At 44.8% G+C, this 21,174-nt stretch overlaps 2 protein-coding genes across 2 annotated transcripts in view; one reads left to right on the top strand and one right to left on the bottom strand.

The window, feature by feature from the left end:
• The window catches only part of CHMP4B (charged multivesicular body protein 4B), a 51,342-nt gene that overhangs the window by 18,684 nt on the left and 11,484 nt on the right, over nucleotides 1-21,174 (bottom strand). The gene's annotated exons all lie outside the window — the stretch shown is intronic.
• On the top strand, nucleotides 13,709-19,884 carry LOC142876881 (endogenous retrovirus group K member 6 Gag polyprotein-like). The gene is made up of 2 exons (XM_076011039.1): nucleotides 13,709-16,620; nucleotides 18,577-19,884. Exon 1 carries the CDS (start codon nucleotides 13,761-13,763, stop codon nucleotides 15,336-15,338), a length of 1,578 nt encoding a protein of 525 aa, XP_075867154.1. The 5' UTR covers nucleotides 13,709-13,760; the 3' UTR covers nucleotides 15,339-16,620; nucleotides 18,577-19,884.

Genomic DNA, 21,174 nt, shown 5'->3' with positions numbered 1-21,174 from the left:
AGTAACTCAAAACTCAAAACTAACACAGATGTCAGAATTAGCAAAGACATTAAAATAGTTATAACGAGATTCTATATGTTCAAAAATTTAAGGAGAGGCCAGGCACAATGCCTCATGTCTGTAATCCCGGCACTTTGGGAGGCCAAGATGGAAGGACTGCTTGAGGCCAGGAGTTCAAGAATAGCCTGGACAACATAGCAAGACCCCATTTCTACAAAAAATATAAAAAATTAACTGGGTGTGGTGATGCATGCCTGTAGTCCCAGCTATTTGGGAGGCTGAGGTGGGGAGAATCCCTTGAGTCCAGGAGATCAAGGCTGCAGTGAGCTGTGATCATGCCACTGCACTTCAGCCTGAGCAACAGAATAAGACTCTGTCTCTAAAAAAGTAAATAAATACAATAAAATAAAACAAAACAAAATAGCTAAAGACATAAATGAGATACATGGAAAATATTTTTTAAAAGACCCAAATTGAGCTTCTAGAGATTAAAATTATTAGATGGAATTAACAGCAGATTAGATTATTACGGAAGAAAAGATTTGTACATTTGAATACATAACAATAGAAACTATCTCAAATGAAACATAGAAAAAAGAATTTTAAAAAGGAACAGAGCATCAGTGAGTTGTGGGATAACTTAAAGCACCCTACATACATGTAATTGGAATCCCCAAAGGAGAGGGTTAGGGGAAAAATATTTCAAGAAATAATGTCCAGGCCAGGCACGGTGGCTCACACCTATAATCCTAGCACTCTGGGAGGCCGGGGTGGGCAGACTGTTTGAGCTCAGGAGTTCGAAACCAGCCTGAGCGAGAGTGAGACCCCGTCTATACTATAAATAGAAAGAAATTAATTGGCCAACTAATATATATAGAAAAACTTAGGCAGGCATGGTGGCGCATGCCTGTAGTCCCAGCTACTCAGGAGGCTGAGGCAGAAGGATTGCTTGAGCCCAGAAGTTTGAAGTTGCTGTGAGCTAGGCTTATGCCATGACACTCACTCTAGCCTGGGCACCAAAGTGAGACTCTGTCTCAAAAAATAAAAGAAAATCTAAATCTACATACAGGTATGAGGAGTACCATAAAGGATAAATACATGAATAAATAAATAAGCCTTTTTATTTATTTAAATCTCTTCAAACAAAAATAATAATGTAGGGTGGGGTTTTATAACATATGTAAAATAAAATATGACAACAATTGCATAGGCCAACAGTAAACTACTATAAGGTATATATAATATATTGTAAGGCATACTATGCATGAGGCAGTAATGAGTGTTACAGCCTCAAAGGATACAAATGGAATAAAAAGTAATCCATTGGCCAGGCACAGTGGCTCACGCCTGTAATCCAGGTACTTTGGGAGGCCAATACAGAGGACTGCTTCAGGCCAAGAGTTCAAGACCATCCTTAGCAACATAGCAAGACCCTGTCTCTACAAAAAAAAATAGAAAAATTAGCCAGGTGTGGTAGTACACATCTGTAGTCCCAGCTACTCAGAAGGCTGAGGCAGGAGGATCACTTGATCCCAGGAGTTTGAGGTTGCAGTGAGCAATAATGATGCTACTGCCCTCTAGCCTGGGTAATAGAGTGAGACTCGGTCTCAAACAAAAAAGAAAAAGGAAAAAAAATGTGAGGAACACATGAAACAAATAGAAAAAAAGGGCAAGATAAGAGATTTATATCTAACAATAATCACATTAAATGTAACTTTCTAAACACCTCAATTAAAAGGCAGAGGTTGCTCAATTGGATTAAAGACTCAACTATATACTGCCTACAAAAAACACACTTCAAATATAAACACAAATAGGTTAAAGTAAAAGAACAGGAAAAGAATATACCATGGTTACACTAATCAAAAGAAAGCTAGAGTGGCTTTATTAATTAATAGATCAGACAAAGTAGATTACAGAGCAAAGACTATTATCAGGTATAAAAGTCATTTCACAACAATATAGGGGTCAATTTATCAGGAGGCTATAATAATTGTAAACATTTGTACACTTTAACAATAGAATTTTAATAAAATGCATGAAGTGAAAATAGAACTGCAAAGAGAAATAGACAAATCCATAATTACAGATTTCAATACCCCTCTCTCTCTCTCTCAACAAATGATAGAATGAGTAGACAGAAAATCAGTAAGGATACAGAAGCTTTGAACAGCACAACCAACCTGACCTGACATTTGTAGAACATTCTACCATCAACAGAAAATACTCATTCTGTTCATGTACACAGGGAACATTTACCAAGATGGACCATATTCTGGGCCATAATACATGTCTCAATAAATTTAAAAGGATTAAAGCCATAATAAGTATGTTTATTGAACACAATGGAATTAAATTGGAAATCATAAATAGAAGATCTCTGGATAATCCACAAATATTTGGAAACTAAATAATATATTTCTATTTAAACCATATGTCAAAGAAGAAATGGGAAATCAGAAAGTATTCTGAACTGAATGAAAATGAAAACACAACATATCAAAATTTGTGGGATGCCGCTAATGTGCCTTAGGGCAGCAGTTCCCAACCTTTGTGGCACCAGGGACGGGTTTCATGGAAGATAATTTTTCCACAGATGGAGCAAGGGTGGGGGCAGAGCTCAGGCGGTGATGCAAGCGATGGGGAGCAACAGAGGCTTTGCTCACTTGCCAGCCATTCACTGCCGCTTACCTCCTGCTATGTGGGGGCTCACCTCCAGCTATGTGGCCACACATAGCCACATAGTGTGTGGCCCAGTGCCTAACAGGCCACAGACTGGTACCTGTCCGTGGCCTGGGTGTAAGGGACCAAAGACTTAGGAGAAATAAATACCTATACTAGAAAAGAAGAAAGATCTCAAATTGACCTCAGCTTCTACCTTAAGAAGCTATAAAAAAGAGAGCAAATGAAATCCAAAGTAAGTAGAAGAAAAGGAATAAAGATCAAAGTGAAAAATCAATAAAACAGAAAGCAACAAAAGACAAGTCCAATGAAATAAAAACCTGGCTCTTTGAGATCAATAAAATGGAATTTCTAACTGAAGTGATTAGGAAAAAAAGATTACCAATATCAGAAATGTCAAATGTGATATCGCTATAGATTTCACAGATACTAAAAGGATAAAAAGGAAAGATTATGAATAACTTCATGCCAATAAATCTGACAACTTAGATGAAATGGACAAATTCCTTGAACAATCCAAATTCATGTTCATTCTACTATATCAAGAATTATACCTTGCTCATGATACTTTGCTAAGTAAGGAACTAGGGACAAAAATGATAATAGTCTCAAGGAGCTCACAGACCAGCAGAGAGATGGATAAAGTGATATGATGACAGAGGTAAGGCACGGAACACTGTGGGAGCCTGGAGATGGGGAACCTAACCTTTGGAGTTACTGCACATTTTAAAGGATGTCAAGAGATAGCCAGGAAGGACATATTCCAAGCAGAAGGATCGGAGAGGCATGAGAGAATAAAGAGAAGGATGAAGGAAAGATAAAAGTGGAAGAGAGAAACTCAAGAACACACTTGTATGTCTTATTAAGGAGCTGCTGGACTTTATCCCAGGGTTAGTGGAAAGCCATTGAAAGATTCTAAGCAGGACAGGAACGTGATTAGATTTACATTTCAGAAAGATTCCTCTGGTTGCTGTGGGCTGGCAACCACTGCAATAATCCAGAAGGTTTGGATTTCAAGGGCCTAAACTGAGGCTGATAGGCCGACCAAGAGAGGATGAACTTGAGAGACACGAAGAGGAAAGACTTCATAGGCTTGTATCATCTGTTCAAATGTGCAAGAGAAGGAAATAGAAAGTGAGTCAGGAATGACTTCCAGGCTCCTGGTTGAGACAACCAGGTCATAGAGATGCCATTTCTCAGAGAGACTAGTGACTCAGGGAAGAGAAGATGGGTCAGAGAGGGAGAAACAATTCTCCTAGGTCTTTCTGTGGGGCTGTGGGCTTCAAAATTTAAGTTAGCACCTGAAATTTAAATTAACATTCTCTAAATTCATATGATGAAGATAGAGTTAAGGGAATTCTGAATGGGTCAAATCTAAATCCATTTCTTACAAAACAATAAAGAGCACAGGATTCAAAAGGAACCTAATTGCTGACATTTATGCATGTGAGTGTCAGGAGACTATAGAGGTACAGTATATGTTTGTAACTGCAGAGACTATTTCAGGGCCTTGTTTGGTCATCTCTGGGAAAGGCATGAAATGGCTGGGACAGGGAAGACACATTTAAAATTATGTACCATTTACATGACTATCCAATCAAAACAAACAAAATAATGGCCAACTTCTTCCCCATCCACAGACATGGAAAAGCAGTTATATTTACAGCAGCAAACATTCACTAAGAACAACTTATGACTGGCACTGGAGCTTTGGTCTGTTCCTACCAGTGGAATGAAGGAACTCCTCCTCACACCTGCCAGGACCCAGGCTGGATGCTCTTAGCCAGGCTTGAGTGAGGTTACCAGGTTCTTGACTGGAACAGAGGGGAAATAGCCTGCCCTTGGTTTCTGTTCCCAGGCTGGGATGCATTGTTTGTTTTCCAACTGGTTTTTCTTTCTCTGCTTCCAGCTGAATCCATGCCAACAAAAGGCCCTTTCTGCCTGAGCAAATATGAGAGCACCCTGGCAACTGAAATGACAACAGAGGTCTGGGGGCTGGGGACATCTGTGAGGAAGTGGGGAGACAGTGGAATGCCAGCAGAAAAACACAACCAACGTACCCACTTAATAGAAGAGTAAAGCAAGAGGCAAAAGCAAACTGGACTTTCCTCCTTTTGGAATCAGAGACACATGTTGAGGGAGTTATAGAGACAAATCATCTTCCCTGCCCAAATGGCAGCAAGAATGAAAGAAAAAAGACAACAACAGAAGCTGGTTCTCTCCTGAGAAAAGGTAGTCTTCCCTTGGTCCATAAAAAATGGGACACGGAATCTCAGAGCCCTGGAACCACACTGCATCTCTCTTTTCATACTTCATGCAATTTAACTAGAATGTGAGCTCCTGGCAGGCAAGGCCAGTATCCTATTCATCTCAGTATCTTTTTTACGCAGTAGGTGCTCAGTGAGGGATAGGTGGCTGGACAAATATTCCTTTGGATAGATAGTAAATCCAATTGTACAGACAGGGAAACTAAGGCCCAGGGAGATATAAGCACAGAGCAGGTGCTCAGTAAACCCCTGGTGGAGGGATGGGCTAGGACCAGAACCCAGGTCTCCCGCCTTCTCTGCAAGCCTTGCTGGAGCTAGGAAAGAATACGTGAGCAGGAGCAGGTACTCTTAACTGAGGGATGAGGCAAAAAGTGAAGAGGCTATATTCCTAAGGAGCAACGATCTCAACCCCCAAGCCTTTGCAAACAGATCCTGCCTCCCTGGCCATAGGGTGGGGTAGGCACATAATCCAAGCTCCCTCCCCCTTAATTATGGTGACTGGTCTAGTCATGAGCACATGACCTCAGTAGCCAGTCAGAATCCCTCTCTGGGATATTTCTAAGAGAGCTTAGGAGAGAAATGGAGGTGGAGGGAGGTAGAGACTTTCCTCTACGAACCAAAGCTATAAGCCAGCTGGGAGTGGTGGCTCAGGCCTGTAATTCCAGCACCTTGGAGGCCAAGGCAGGAGGGAGGATTGCTTAAGGCCAGGAGCTCGAGAGTACCCTGAGCAACATAGCAAGACCCCATCTCTACAAAAAGTAAGAAAAATTAGCCAGGTGTAGTGGTGCACGCCTATAGTCCCAGTTACTCAGGAGGCTGAGAAAAGGAGGATCATTTGAGCCCAGGAGTTCCAGGCCACAGGGAGCTATGATGGCACCACTGCACTCTAACCTGAGCAAGACCCAGTCTCTTTAAAAACAAAAACAGGCCGGGTGAGGTGGCTCAAGCCTGTAATCCTAGCACTCTGGGAGGCCAAGGCGGGCGGATTGCTCGAGGTCAGGAGTTCGAAACCAGCCTGAGCAAGAACAAGACCCCGTCTCTACTATAAATAGAAAGAAATTAATTGGCCAACTTATATATATAAAAAAAAATATTAGCCGGGCATGGTGGTGCATGCCTGTAGTCCCAGCTACTCAGGAGGCTGAGGCAGAAGGATTGCTTGAGCCCAGGAGTTTGAGGTTGCCGTGAGCTAGGCTGACGCCAGGGCACTCACTCTAGCCTGGGCAACAAGCGAGACTCTGTCTCAAAAACAAAAACAAAAACAAAACAAAACAAAAAGATGCTATAAGCCAGAGAGGCCTGCAGCCATGGCCCAGACTCATGGGGAAGTCAATATTAATGAAGTCAACCAGCAGAAAGAGATCAGTTCCACCCTGCCCTTTCCCACAGTCATGTGAGTCAATAAATCCCTTTTCTGCAAGGTAAATGGTATGAGCTGGCATCCTATCACCTGCAGCTAAAAGACTGCAGTTAGCAAATGATGAAGCCTGAATTCAAACCCAGTTTGTGTGACTCCAGAGCCCTTATTACTGTTATATTCTCATTTTACAGATGAGGACACAGGCTGAGAGAGGTCAAATAGCTAATCTTAATGGCAGGAACCAAATTGAAGCACTGTTTTACTTAAGAGTAAAAACAGATCAGGAGTAACAATGTGAATGTAGTTAATGCCAAGGAGCTATACACTTAAAAATGGTTAAAAGGGGAAATTTTATGTTATATATATTTTATCACAATTAAAAATCAAAAACAGATTGGTTCATCAGTTTTCTAACTAGTCTTCCCTACTGAACACTATAGCTTATAACCATGTATGTGAGAATAATAAAACTGGAGGACTAACTCCAAACTGCACAGAATTTCCAGAAACTGAAACATTCAGAGAAAATAATCTCTGTTCCCTTGCACAATTCACAAAAGTGCTAAATTAAAATCTAATCATTTAGAAATGAATGTAAAGCAAGACATGTCAGAAAGCAGCCTTTCTTTTCTTTTTTTTCTTTTTTTGAGACAGAGTCTCGCTTTGTTACTCTGGCTAGAGTGAGTGCCGTGGCATAAGCCTAGCTCACAGCAACCTCAATCTCCTGTGCTCAAGCAATCCTACTGCCTCAGCCTCCCAAGTAGCTGGGATTACAGGCATGCGCCACCATGCCCGGCTAATTTTTTCTATATATATTAGTTGGCCAATTAATTTCTTTCTATTTATAGTAGAGATGGGGTCTCGCTCTTGCTAAAGCTAGTTTTGAACTCCTGACCTTGAGCAATCCGCCCGCCTAGGCCTCCCAGAGTGCTAGGATTACAGGCGTGAGCTACCGCGCCCGGCCAGAAAGCACCCTTACTAACAAGGAAAACAATACTCCAAGGGTTTTAAAGTAGTCAATCAGAAGAAAGGAGTGATATGGACTGAACTATATACCCCCAGAATTCCCTTTTTTTTTTTTTTTTTTTTTTTGAGACAGAGTCTCACTTTGTTGCCCAGGCTAGAGTGACTGCCGTGGCATCAGCCTAGCTCACAGCAAGATCAAACTCCTGGGCTCAAGCAATCCTACTGCCTCAGCCTCCCGAGTAGCTGGGACTACAGGCATGCGCCACCATGCCCGGCTAATGTTTTTCTATATATATTAGTTGGCCAATTAATTTCTTTTTATTTATAGTAGAGACGGGGTTTCGCTCTTGCTCAAGCTAGTTTCGAACTCCTGACCTTGAGCAATCCGCCCGCCTCGGCCTCCCAGAGTGCTAGGATTATAGGCGTGAGCCACCGTGCCTGGCCTATACCCCCAGAATTCCTATGTTGAAGTTCTGACCCTCAATGTCACTGCATGTGGAGATGCGGCCTTTTGGAGGTAATTAAGGCTAAATGAGATCACAAAGGTAGGCCCTAATCTGAGAGGACTGGTAGCCTTATAAAACAAGAGGTCTCCCTTTCTCTCCACCTACTCCCCACAATGCACACACACTCCAAGGTAAGGCCATGTGAGAAAACAGCAAGAAGGCAGCCATCTACAAGCCAGGAAGAGAGCCCTCATCAGAAACCAAATCACCCAGAGCCTTGATCTTGGACTTCAAGTCTCCAGAACTGTGAGAAAATAAATTTCTGTTGTCTATACCACCCAGTCTGTGGTATTTTGTTATGGCAGCCCAAGCTAACTAATACAAGGAAGACAAGCGCTGAAGATTCCCAAGCTATTCAAAATCCTTAATCCTGGCCACAGTACCCCTATACTCTCTTGCTGTGGGGCTTCCAAAGCCCTCCCCACAGATGACTGACAACCTCAGTATCTTCCCTGCCTCGCCACTCTCACCTCTGCCTCTTCCTTTTCTGCACCTTGCTCTTCCTGGCTTTAAGTGCTGGGGAATGGGAAAAGATCATTAAATGCTCCTGCCACTCCACCCACCTTCCTTCTCAACACTACCCTCTGCCTGCCAAGCTTCCTTCCAGAACCTGCTGGGCACTCCTCCAAAATGTATTCATGCTCTACCAAATGTGAGACCTGGTTCTGGTTCCAGCTCTGCTGCCAGACAGCTCTGGTCAAATCAATGTCTTAGTTTCCTCATCTATAAGATGGGAGTGGGAGAATGGACCCAGATGACCTCTCGAGTCCCTTATATTTCCAAGACCCAGTAATTTATCAGAACTTGAACAAGGTTCAGCCAGGCTGAGCCATCTGCCCTTCCTCCTTTCCTATCAACTATCTACACATGTACCAAGACATGGGTCTGTAATATTCAGATGTCCTAGGGTGTTATCTCTTCAGACTGACTCTACCTTGAAATGGTCTTAACTACCTCCAGAGACTCTTTCTTTAAAGCAAGGGATCACCAAGCATCTACTTTGGATATGGCCTTCCTCCCTCCTACCAACCACAGAGTTGTATGTGCCTATATTAGCAATTAAAACAAAATAAAAACTTGTTTTTAGGGGAGAGGAGGGGATGGGTATATACAAACATAATGAGTGAGATGTGCAACGTTTGGGGGATGGTCACGCTTGAAGTTCTGATTCGAGGGGGGAGAGGTGCATGGGCAACATATGTAACCTTACCATTTGTATCCCCATAATATGCTGAAATAAAATAAATAAGTAAATAAATAAATAACTTGTTTTTCATCAGACCTACCCATATGTAGTGGGAAAAAAAACCTTGTTTCATACATGAAAAGGATCAGAAAAGTCCTTTCTGAGTCTGTTTTCACTTAAGAAATTGAAAATTCCATGTTTTGAACTACCAGATCAAAGAGGGGCAGAGAAATTCAGGCCAAAATTAACTTACAAAAGATTTGTGGTCTTATAGTCTTAAGACCTAAGACATAAGAGAAGTCAACTCCTTAGAGCCTAGGAGTCAAAGAAGGAGAGGGAAGTCCCTATTGTTTTTGCTTTCCTCAATATCGCCAGAGTTCACTCTGCCTCCCAGGGGAAAAGTAAGGCTGAGCAAACACCAAAGATGCAGATTTTCAGCTGGTCCTGCACCTCTCCAAGTACCCAATATTTTCTGAGAAATACAAAGAACTGGCTGAGAAAGGAGCTGAAGTTTGTAATCTGGATCATTTTTCTGTGTTTAGAAATAGTGAGAGGACTAAGGAAAATGCTATCTTCTATGTAAATACACATACCCTCTCTTCTCACAGCAAGAGGTAGCCCTCTCTCCTCCAAGCTTCCTCTCACAGCCCTCCTCACTTTCTCCCTTGGATTCTAGTCATAATCCCTGATGGGTTGTGAGCCCGAGACAGAGGCCAACAATTCTTCATCTCTGTACCCCTAGCATACCTAGCAGAGTGCCCTGTATTACAAAGTGTTTGGGAAACACGGTGAATGAATAACAGGAGGATAAATGGCCTCTGAGATTTCTAAAAGGAGCCAGATCAATGCTACATGTGGAAACTAAAAAAAAAAAAAAACAAAACAGTAAAAACGGGCCAGAATAAACAAAGACTGCCCTCAGCTAGGCACAGTGGCTCACTCCTGTAATCCTAGCTCTGAGAGGCCAAGGCGGGTTGATTGCTCAAGGTCAGGAGTTCGAAACCAACCTGAGCAAGAGCGAGACCCAGTCTCTACTATAAATAGAAAGAAATTAACGGGCCAACTAACATATATAGAAAAAATTAGCTGGGCATGGTGGCGCATGCCTGTAGTCCCAGCTACTTGGGAGGCTGAGGCAGTAGGATTGCTTGAGCCCAGGAGTTTGAGGTTGCTGTGAGCTAGGCTGATGTCACGGCACTCACTCTAGCCCGGGCAACAAAGTGAGACTCTGTCTCAAAAAAAAAAAAAAACAAAAACAAATACTGCCTTCTTCTTAAGTCCTGAGCTGCTACAAAAATCATCATGGCTGCCATGATGCTAGAAATATTCTAATATATTATCTTGATCTGAGTGGTAGTTACATGGGTATATACATTTGCAAAAATGTATTGAGTTGTATGCTTAAGACTCAATTGGTTACTATAAATAAGTTACACCTCAACAAAAAAGAGAAAAAAACAAGAAACATCCAAAATTATTACTTATATACTAATTTTTCTTAGGTCTCTTTATAGACTTCCTAATCCTCCCCCAGAGTCCTGTATAACAGGCTAAAAGTAGGAATTATTCCAATCTCTTGGAGGGGAGAAACCTGTGATGCAGGAAAAAACAGTGCCTGTTCAGCCTGGTTAGACAGAGAGTCAGAAACGTAGGAGTGACAAGACCCTTTGGTTTGTGATCCTCCACCCAGGCTGTGCCAGCCTGCCTAACCACAGAGAGCCATTTATAACTAAAAAGAAAACAAGCCCCTAAATTAGCAACTGTTTGCTCCATCTCTGCTGTAAGCTGGCTTTCTGCATGGCAACTTTATTTCCAAAACCATTCTGGCAGTGCTGGGCACATGCAACCAGAGCATCTGTTGAGAAGCAGGTGAGGCAGCAGCAGAACTCACTGGAATGAGGAGACAAGAGCCATGAGTTCCAGTCCCAGCTTTGCCTTCAATGAGTTGTGTCATTTTTAACAGGTCATCTAATATCTCTGGGCCAGGACTTACTCCTTTATGGGCAAGATGAACTCTAAAGTTGTGTGATTTTCCAGGGCTGCTCAGGAGACAGGAATGTACTGTGCAAGTTAATAAAAGGAAGAGAGCTGTTTTAATATCACTACTAGAAAGGTTTTAAATGCACCAATTTAGAACCAGGTGGATAAATGTTTTCCATATTCTCGTTTTTTTAAAGAAAAAAAAAAGTTTTCCATGTTCCTAAGAGGCTTATCTGCTCATGGTGGAGCCAGGACCTACAATAAGCACATAAGGCCTTTGCTGAAAAGCCCAGTTTTGTGGACCCTCCCAGCATCATTGGTTGTCTCTTCAATCACCATCCTAAAAAGTAGATGGGATTAAAATAACTCAAGTCAGGCCAGCCCTTAGCAGCTGGTTCTTTTTTTCACTATCCTCACACAGGAGATAAAACTCCTACAACCTGGGGCCCAAAAGGTGAGTCAGTGACAAAGTCAATTCCTCCCACAAGGATGTACTCCCAGTGTGCTTAACTGATTACTGGTGGGTTTTTGTCCAGTAGGGCTTATTCCCAACAGAAATATGTGCCTCTGACTTGCCTAAAGGCTGCCAATAAAGTCAGAGGCTGGCTACTGATCCAAACAAGGCAGCACCTGTGCTCACCTGGACGAAGGCTCAGAGGAGCAGCTAACAAACATTAGTAAGCTCTTAGTAGCCTCTGAACCCAGAAATCAAAATGGAAAATGTCCAGCACCTTCTACAGCCTGTAGCTGCTTCAACTTTTACAACAAGCAGGGATATACCCAAGCTGTTAACAGATAAAATGAAGGCTGAACTACTCCATCTTTTTATGCAGCAAAACTGCTTGGAGCTGTATGTGGCTCTCTGGAGGGTTACTGTAATATGGCACTTGTTGGCCAAGAGAATGTTAGAGCAGGAAGGAATCTTAGCACTCATTTAATCCATCCTTCCCATTTTGTTCTTGAGAAAAAAAAGGCCCAGAGGTAAGCAGGCACTTGTCCAAGGATACACAGTGACAGAGTCAGAACTATAACTTGGGTGCACAGTGTCTTAAAATCCTAGGACTCTGACCACGCAGTGCAATGGAGGGACCACCCAGGGACAGGAGAGCTAACAGGAAGCTAGAAGCTCAGGAAAGGGGGTGGGTTAGTTCTCAGATTTTGGGGACTGGGATAATAGAGTCTGGGCTGAACTTGAAATCTATGGCTTTAGAAATAGAGGTCACTGTCAGCAGGCAAGAGAAGCAACTAGCTCTCTCTTATATCAAAGATAAACATGAATGGAAGACTAATCCCAAAGATCACAACTACTAATTAAGGGAGCCAGCCAGGCAGCTGGGAGTAAAATGCACAATGAGGCAGCCAAAGACCTGATTAATTAATGAGGCTGGGTCAAGCTAGTTTAAGCAGGGAGGATTTGCCTGTTTACCTTTGGCATGTAACCTGAGATACTCTTAGAGTACAGAAAAATTGCTATTCTACCTCTACCCAGCTACTCAGGATGGCTGGGCTTCAAATAAACCAGAAGAGAACCAGGGAGAAATAATAAGAAAAAGTGTGGATGGGGCCAGGCATGGTGGCTCACGCCTATAATCCTAGCATTCTGGGAGGCTGAGAGTTTGAGACCAGCCTGAGCAAGAGAGAGACCCTGCCTCTACTAAAAAATAGGGAAAAAAATTAGCCAAGCAACTAAAAATAGAAAAATTTGGCCGGGTATGGTAACATGTGCCTGTAGTCCCAGCTACTTGGGAGGCTGAAGCAAGAAGATTGCTTGAGCCCAGGAGTTTGAGGCACTCTAGCCTGGGCAACAGAGGGAGACTGTCTCAAAAAAAAAAAAAAAAAGAGAGAGAGAGAGAGAAAGAGTGGTAACCCATGGGACTTCCCTTATAAGGGAAGAGCCTCTACCCACCTCATTCCCTCAGGTAATAATGGATAGAAAGCCAACCAATGGGAAACCTCAATGGAGAGCTGCAGGGAGGTGGCAGAAGTGTCTATTTGGCATGTGCCTCATTAAATTCACCTTAACACAGATTTCTCAGCCTGGCATCCATGGCCTCCTCAAGGAGCTGCAGCCAACACTCTCACCCCACCTAAACTACCACTACCCCTCACCCACAACACCCCTCACGCATCCCACATATACATATAGCATAAGCTAAGCTCTCTGTACCTTGAGTCCCACAATCCCCTCTGCCTAGCAGGCTCTTCCACCTTCCTCTATTCCAAATCCCATTCATCTATCAAGTCCCAACTCAGAAGAAACCCTCCCCTCACTGGCACTGTCCTAGAGGCTCCCAGTTGGAATACATTTCTCCCTCTTTCCTTCTCCTACCATATTGTGACTGAATGCCACTGACAGTGGGCCTTAGTTTATGTGGGGCGCGGTGTCAACACCATTACAAGTTGGCGCCTGTTTCCGGCTTTGCCTAGAGCAGCAAACAAGTTCAGCGCACGCATAATTGTCAGTTGCCCTGTGGCGCGAGAATGCAAACAAAGGGTCCTGATATGGGCTAATGCTTTGGTGGCTCGACAGTTGAGCGGCCTATCGCAGCTTAGGGGTTGTGCTTCTGGGGTTTATAGCAGCCTGCGCGCTGCCGGGCTGGGTCTTCCGCATCATGTAAGTCTAAAGGGAACCCCATTAAAGCACGGTCAGAAGAACTCTGGTTGCCGCGTCTTCCTTGCTGGCGAGGCGGGCGCGACAAGTGGTGCCGAAACCCGGGACTTGAAACAACTTTGAAGCACCAGCGGAGACGACCTCGACAGAGGTGAGTTCAGAACTGACGTGTGGGACGGCCAAAACTCCCCTGCTTCCAAAAATGGGTAATATTCTGCTGCGGCGCTTTTTGTGGCCTATTATCATAAAATGCCTGTATGATGAGACTTCAGGCCCGCGCGTAGCAGCTAGCCAAAGTGCACTGAGTGACTTGCAAGAAGCAAGCTCAGAGAGAAGCAGTAAGGGAAGTACCGCGGTAAAAGGTGGAAAAAAGAAATATAGAGCTAAAAAAAGGAAGTGTAAAGCGCTTGAAAAGAAAATGCAGGGAGGGAAAGCGCAGCCCGATCTGCCTAATTGTGACCCCTTATCAGATTTTGACAATCTTCATTTATCTGACACTGCTGACTCTGAGGCAGACTGTGAAAATAGCCCAGAGTCAGATGAGGAACTAGAAAAGAAAGAGGAACCGGTTTTTCAGGAAGCGGCAGGTTATGAGCGGTATCGCCTATCTCCGTCTGCCCCGCCTTATGAGGAAATAAGCGTTGGCCCCAGGCAGAGAGGCACACTGCAGGGTGCTTCATTCATTCACCCTGAAGAGCAAAAAGAGCTGTTTCTTACCTTTCCTGTCTTTGAAAATGATAATCAAAGGGGCTGGGAGCCAGTAAACGCCAAGCAATTAAAAGAGCTGGCGGAGGCTGTCCGAAACTGGGGACATGGGGCCTCCTACACCTTATCTTTGGTAGAGAGACTGGGCAATTCAGCAATGACGCCCAGAGATTGGAGTCAGCTCGTCAAGGCAGTACTGACTACAGGTCAGTATTTAGATTGGAAGTCCATTAACCAGGAAGAGTGCATGGAGCAATCCCGGAGAAACGCCCAGCGTGGGCAACCAGCATGGAATTTTGACATGCTCGCAGGGCAGGGGCAGTGGGTCAACAATCAGGTCGCCTACCCAGAGGAGGTATATGCCCAGATCAACTCCATAGCCATTAAGGCGTGGAAGAGCTTGCCCAATCGTGGGGAGGTCAGGGGTAACTTGACAAAAATTATCCAGGCCCCTGCTGAACCATTCTCAGACTTTGTAGCTAGGCTAGTAGAGGCAGCAGGAAGGGTATTTGGGGATCTAGACACAGCCATGCCGCTCATTGAGCAGCTTGCCTTTGAGCAGTGCACTACGGAATGCCGTAATGCAATTGCCCCTTGGAAGAATAAAGGCCTTAATGCCTGGCTAAAAGCATGCAGAGAGATAGGGGGTCCCCTGACCAATAGTGGCCTGGCGGCCGCTGTTTTAGCAGCTCAATCAAAGCAGGAACGCAATTGCTACAATTGTGGCAAACCTGGGCACCTTAAAAGGCAATGTAGAGCACCTCCTAAGCAAGGGAGCTCCTCTAACAAACAGCCAGGCATCTGCCCTACCTGTGGCAGGGGGCGACATTGGGCTTCTGAATGTCGCTCGATGAAGGATAAGGATGGAAATCCCATAGTTCGGGATCAAAATGGAAAGCCTGTACCTAAGCAAAAAAACGGATGGCGGGGCCCCCGACCCCAGGGCCCGCAAATATATGGGGCCATGCAGGGGAATACCCAGGAGAGGTCGCTCCTAGCGCCTCCGGGGAGCCAAGGAGAGCCACTAAAGGTTCTGCAGGATTGGACCTCTGTGCCACCACCACAACAGTATTAACCCCCCTCATGGGGTGCCAACCGGTCCCATCTGATTTTAAGGGACCGTTACCTAATAATACGGTAGGACTCATCCTCGGCAGGTCTTCATCAACTCTACAGGGATTGATAATTCACCCAGGAGTTATTGATTCAGATTTTGAAGGGCAAGTAAAAATTCTTTGCTCTTCCACTAGAGGCATAGTTTCCATATATCCAGGAGACCGGATAGCACAGTTGCTAATTTTACCTAGCCTCCATTCTTTATTCCTTAGTAAACAAAAAATCAGAGGAGAAAAAGGTTTTGGCTCCTCTGGAGGAAACTGTGCATATTTGTCATTGAATTTAGATGAACGTCCTACTATGGACTTAACCATACAAGGAAAGACATTTACAGGCCTCCTAGATACAGGAGCTGACACTAGTATAATTTCTGAACGCTGGTGGCCAAAAACGTGGCCATTGGCCCCCTCAGCTCAGACTCTGCAGGGATTGGGATATGCATCCTCTCCAGTGATCAGCGCCCAGACGCTGAAATGGAAGGATAATGAGGGTAGAGAGGGTAGTTTTCAACCTTATGTTCTGCCTTTGCCTGTGAATCTTTGGGGTAGAGATTTACTACGGCAATTGGACTTCAAATTGTCCAATGACTACTCTGTTCAAAGTCAAAAGCTGATGAAGAGCATGGGCTGTGTCCCAGGTAAAGGGCTTGGGAGGAACTTGCAGGGAAGAACTGAACCTATAGAGCCTGTGCCACGACCTTCTAGGCAAGGGCTGGGTTTTTCTTAGGGGCCGCTGGGGATCCTCTGCCCATACCCTGGAATACAGAGGAGCCAGTGTGGGTACCTCAGTGGCCTTTACCCTCTGAAAAGTTACTCGCGGCCCATAATCTAGTGCAAGAGCAGCTTACTCTTGGGCATCTTGAACCCTCTCAATCTCCTTGGAATACTCCTATTTTTGTGATTAAGAAAAGGTCTGGTAAATGGAGACTGTTGCATGACCTTAGAGCGATTAATGCCCAAATGCAGCTTATGGGGCCTGTTCAAAGAGGACTGCCCCTTCTCTCAGCTTTGCCTAAACATTGGAGTCTAATTATCTTGGACATTAAAGACTGTTTTTTCTCTATTCCCTTGCATCCACAAGATAAAAGCAGATTTGCATTCACGCTTCCTTCCATAAACCATGAACAGCCTGATGCAAGATATCAATGGCAGGTTTTGCCTCAGGGCATGGCTAACAGTCCCACTATGTGCCAACTTTATGTGGCCTCAGCTATCCAGCCGGTTAGGCAGAAGTTTTCAAAGGTAAGAATTATACATTATATGGATGATATTCTCTTGTGTCATTGTGATAATGGCATACTTCGCCAAGCTTATGCGTCCCTTCAGGCTCACTTAAAGGAAAAAGGCTTGCTGGTCGCTCCAGAAAAGGTGCAAGAGGGAGAAGTAGGCGCGTTTCTTGGTAGTAGCATTCTCCCTGACAAAATTGTGCCTCAAAGACTGTCCATCCGAAGAGATACTTTAAAAACCTTAAACGATTTTCAAAAACTGCTAGGGGATATTAATTGGCTTCGACCTTTTTTATGTCTTACCACAGCAGAACTGAAGCCATTATTTCAGATTCTAGAGGGAGACTCACACATCACGTCTCCTAGAACTTTGACTCCTGAGGCCCTTAAGGCTCTTCATAAGGTAGAAGAAGCCATTCAAAAGGCGCAACTAGTGCGCATTCAACACCATGATCCTTTCTCCCTCTGTGTACTCCCTACTCCTACGCTCCCTACGGCAGTGCTTTGGCAGGATGGTCCACTTTTATGGGTGCATCCTCAAGCCTCTCCAGGAAAGGTGATTGGCCATTATCCTACCTGTGTGGCCGAGATAGCTTTAAAGGGTATTAGTTTGGCTGTATCCCATTTTGGACGTCACCCTGATAGCCTGATTTGTCCATATACTGCCAATCAGGTGAACACTTTATGTGCCAATCTTGATGCATGGGCCATATTGAGATGCACCTTCCCAGGGAGCATTGATAACCATTATCCCAGACATGCCTTATTGCAGTTTGCAATGAGAAACGAGCTTATTTTCCCAAAAGTAACTTCATTGTTACCTTTGGTTAATGCCTTGAATGTGTATACCGATGGCTCTAAGACGGGTATTGGGAGCTATGTCATTCAGGACAAGGTGTATACCAAACAGTTTAACTATTCTTCTCCTCAGCTAGTAGAGTGTGCCGTAGTCGGTCTGGTTCTCAGTACCATCACTGAACCTATCAACATCATCTCAGACTCCTTTTATGTGGTCAACGCAGTTAAACAGTTAGAGAACTCCTTTCACATTCTTGCCAAGAGTACAGTCTTTTCTGTATTTACAGAAATTAGGAATACTATTCAAAATAGGAAAAACCCATTTTCCATTCAGCATATCAGAGCTCATTCCTTGTTACCTGGACCTATGGCTGCGGGAAATGCTATGGCAGATCGCGCCACTCGCGCCCTCTGGGTGTCTGATGGCCACGCCGCCGCCATAGACTTTCATAAACTTTATCATGTGCCAGCTGAAACCTTACGACTTAAGTTCAACATCACACGTGCAGATGCTCGTGAGATTGTACTGCAATGTCCAAGTTGTGCTCCTTATCGCACTGTTGTTCATACGGGCGTAAATCCTAGGGGTTTGCGTCCTCTACATATGTGGCAAATGGATGTAACTCATGTCCCATCCTTTGGAAAGCTTCAATATGTTCACGTGTCTGTTGACACGTGCTCAGGCGTCCTTCATGCCACGCCTCTAGCTGGAGAAAAGGCAAGTTACGTTATCATTCACTGCCTAGAAGCTTGGGCAGCCTGGGGCAAGCCCCGGGTTATTAAGACAGATAATGGCCCGGCTTATACCTCAAAATCTTTTCAGCAGTTTTGCACTCGCTTGGGTGTGGAGCACCGTACCGGTCTTCCCTACAACCCTCAAGCGCAAGGCATCGTGGAACGTGCTCACGGCACGCTCAAAATGTACTTACAAAAACAAAAAAGGGGAGATGCCCTACAGCTAGGGCTATCACCCAAAGGACGCCTTTCCTTTGCTCTCTTTACTTTAAATTTTTTAAATTTAGATGTCAAAGGACGTTCGGCAGCAGACAGGCATGTCACGCCTGCTCCGCCACAGAAAGAATTAGTGAAGTGGAAAGATGTGTTGTCTAACCTATGGAAAGGCCCGGATCCAGTGTTAATGAGATCCAGGGGAGCTATTTGTATTTTTCCACAGGACCAGGACAATCCCATCTGGGTGCCCACGCGGCTGACCAGAACGGTGCAGCAGCCTCCAGAGCAGCATGGGGACCCAGTGGCTACTCCTCCTGACGACAGCATAGATGATCGCGAGGATGGCAGCGGAGCCACGCTGGAGGATCCTGTCAGTGCCTCCCCTGCCGATGCCTGTGACACATAACTCACCAATTTTCCTCGCTTCTCTTCTACTAATGTTTCCTTGGACACTGCGTACATGCCGTTGGACACGCAGAGTAGTAAACTGGAGGAAAATAGATCCTTCTCCTTGAAGGGGACTTTGTGTTTTGTGTGGGGTTAACGGAAGCTGCACGGACTTGGCCCCCCTGTCCATTGGTGGCTGGGGGTATGACAAAGAATGCTAGTTTCACATAGAATCTTAGCGACTCTTTTAAAGGTTCTGTGAGGGCGATTGCAGGAGGGCAAAACGCGACCTTTGCCCCTATACCTGTCTGGGTTTGGCCCCCGTTTATCTGGGTGGTATCCACGGAAAAACCCTCTGGTACACATGTGAATTGTTCCTCTAATACGTGCAATTATACATTGTGTTAGAATGCCATGTCTCACCCCTCTGCCATTGTTACCTGCTTGCCTAGATACATTCCTGTTCCTGTTGAAGCTCTTAGCTCTATGACTTTGTTTCAGTCTTGCAGCCACGGACCATGTGGTATTGGCACAGACATTTGCTGCGCTTGAACTGAGACAGTCTGCACAGGTGTGGTTGACCATGCTAAAAGGTTAGCCTAGTTTTGGGTTGCACCCGCTCCTACCCCCAGGTATTTAAGTAGACATGGCCTTTGCACTCTGAGGGGTCTCTCCCATTGCACCAAATAAGGCATGTCTCCTATCCCACAGCCAGCCTTTGCACACCTCCGAGTTGTGCTCATTGCACGAGGATAGGTGGTTGCTGGTGAAAGTGAGGCTCTGCAACCTTGATCGCACGGTCGAAGGACGGTGCTGAACGGTTGCTCAGCTCTCATTAAATTAATAAAACAGGGGGAGATGTGGGGCGCGGTGTCAACACCATTACAAGTTGGCGCCTGTTTCCGGCTTTGCCTAGAGCAGCAAACAAGTTCAGCGCACGCATAATTGTCAGTTGCCCTGTGGCGCGAGAATGCAAACAAAGGGTCCTGATATGGGCTAATGCTTTGGTGGCTCGACAGTTGAGCGGCCTATCGCAGCTTAGGGGTTGTGCTTCTGGGGTTTATAGCAGCCTGCGCGCTGCCGGGCTGGGTCTTCCGCATCATGTAAGTCTAAAGGGAACCCCATTAAAGCACGGTCAGAAGAACTCTGGTTGCCGCGTCTTCCTTGCTGGCGAGGCGGGCGCGACAAGTTTAGACAGTTGTCAAGAGGGCCAGTGGTGCAATAGATAACGTGTCTGACTATGGATCAGAGATGGTTGTGCACTATCTTTTCCCTCAGCCCTCACCAGATTGGGAGCACCTAGAGGGTAAGAACTTTGTGTCCCACACAATCCCTTCAAATGGAGTCTTTCACAGTGAACACTGAAAATGTTTGCCAAATTGAGTGAAACTGAACGACCTTTTTCCTTTTCCCACCATCATCTGACAGAAACAAATGGCCCCATCCTGGATGCCAACCAGGAATCCCAGCTCCTAAATCTGGGAGTAGCTGGCTCTTTTTCAGTGACCATTTGTGTAACCTGGCCTCTCTGCCTCTTACCTCTGAAATAAGAATAATGGTTCTTGTCAGAGAAGCCAAGTGCTTTGAGATGAGAGGCTCTACAAACACAGATTCTCAAGTTCACGACCATTATTTTAAACTCTCCTTAGACCCATGCACCATTTACCCACTAATGCTAGAAACTTAAAGCTTGTTTCCAGCCAAATGCCTCTTCTTTTATCACAAATGCCCTAGCGTATAGCTGTTGAGAGAGAGCACTGAGGACTCTGGGTAGCCTGTTGGCTTTTCATTTCCACAGAGTGTAGAGATTTCCATCTCAAGTGTGGAGACAGTTCAAGGTTTCAGTAAAAGCCTGGAGTTTCAGGCCTGCTATTCTCTTGAATCTCATGGCATAATATGTCAATCAGTTCCCAACCCATGGGTTGTGAGCTCATGGGGTTCACAGCTGTCATTCCAGTGCTCTGTGAATGTGCCCAATTGTGCCCTGCCTGTGCACTAAATGAATATATCAAATAATAATAAAAACAACTACCACTTGACCACCTCTTATCATTTACATCAGACACAATCCTAGGACAGAGACACAGAATACTGAGTATTTAGTAAATATTGGTTGAAAGGAATTATGTTATCTGTATCTTCTCAATTAATGGGTAATAAAAGTACAACTATTATCATATGACCATTCTTGACATTTTTTGAAGTTAGAAAAGGGTCCTCCAACCTGAAAAGACTAGGGAATTCTGGGTTGATGAAAGCGCCCTGGGCGGGAGGGATGAGTTCTGGATCCCAGCCCCAGCCACACTCCCAGAAAGCAGAGCCAGGTGGCCCTGAGCTAAGTCTCTAGTCCTTGGTTTCCTCAGCAGAATAACAAAAGGGTAGGATTACAAGTACCCTAACAGGTCCCCAGCCCGCTCTTTATGACGCTCCATCC

This window comes from Microcebus murinus, chromosome 16, assembly GCF_040939455.1.
Source record: "Microcebus murinus isolate Inina chromosome 16, M.murinus_Inina_mat1.0, whole genome shotgun sequence".
Classification (NCBI taxonomy): domain Eukaryota; kingdom Metazoa; phylum Chordata; class Mammalia; order Primates; family Cheirogaleidae; genus Microcebus; species Microcebus murinus.
The sequence above is the reverse complement of the archived record's forward strand: the minus strand, read 5'-3'. Positions and strand labels throughout refer to the sequence as shown.